This window comes from Penaeus monodon, chromosome 25 (genome assembly GCF_015228065.2).
Source record: "Penaeus monodon isolate SGIC_2016 chromosome 25, NSTDA_Pmon_1, whole genome shotgun sequence".
Lineage (NCBI taxonomy): Eukaryota > Metazoa > Arthropoda > Malacostraca > Decapoda > Penaeidae > Penaeus > Penaeus monodon.
In genome coordinates, this window is record NC_051410.1 from 10,475,902 (window position 1) to 10,476,669 (window position 768).

The 768-nt window shown below is 39.5% G+C and overlaps 1 protein-coding gene across 1 annotated transcript in view; it reads right to left on the bottom strand.

Annotated features, from left to right (window-relative positions):
- LOC119589539 overlaps positions 1 to 768 on the bottom strand; it is a gene marked incomplete at its 5' end in the record, with an annotated part of 30,702 nt that overhangs the window by 7,999 nt on the left and 21,935 nt on the right. Inside the window, 1 exon segment of the mRNA XM_037938140.1 lies at positions 629 to 691. Coding sequence (XP_037794068.1) covers positions 629 to 691 — 63 coding nt within the window.

The following is a 768-nucleotide window of genomic DNA, read 5'->3' on the forward strand; positions in this document are numbered from 1 at the left end:
TTGGAGATGCAACATTTGAGGTGGTCACATTACAGGACTTCATTAGTTATGCCTTTTCTCCTACATATTGTTGTGAATCAAGCCCATGTGATGACGTCGCTTTTAAAGCTCCAAGCATTTGCAAACATGACACAGATTTATCATATAATTATTGTATCTTTCCGGTAAACTACATGTCATTAATACATAAGTTATTAGGCCTAATCTGCTCACAGAAAATCAGTAAATATGTTCAAGCTATTGTTTCCACTGTGTATAAAGCGAAGTAACGTAGCAATCGCTTTTATTCGAATGACATAAAGGCACAAGAAAATATCTATACCCTGTTACAACCCCAGCAGAAGTTATACAGTGATACGTCACAGAGAAGAACATTAAATTCGTAAGTGAACAAGTGCACACTACACTATTTAGCATCATCATATAAAAGTGTCCATAGTATTTGGTGCTGACGAACGCAGTCAAAAAGCGAGATAAACAACAAGTATAAGGAAGTATAGCATAGAAGCACTGTGCCCGTAAGTGGTGGTGAGACGCAACTGTAGCCACGGCATGTGACAGAAGTAATAATAAGGTGGCAGGTGTGATATTGTGGTAGAGGTAGTGGTTTGTGTACCATCTTACCAACCTTGAGAGGACCCTGCATACTGCGTCGTCTCTACCACCTCCGTTGTGGCCAAAAACTCAAAGTCTGTAATACAACCACACTGTATGTACATTCCTGAGTACATATAACCATTGCATCCTCCGCGTATGATAGTTACAGAT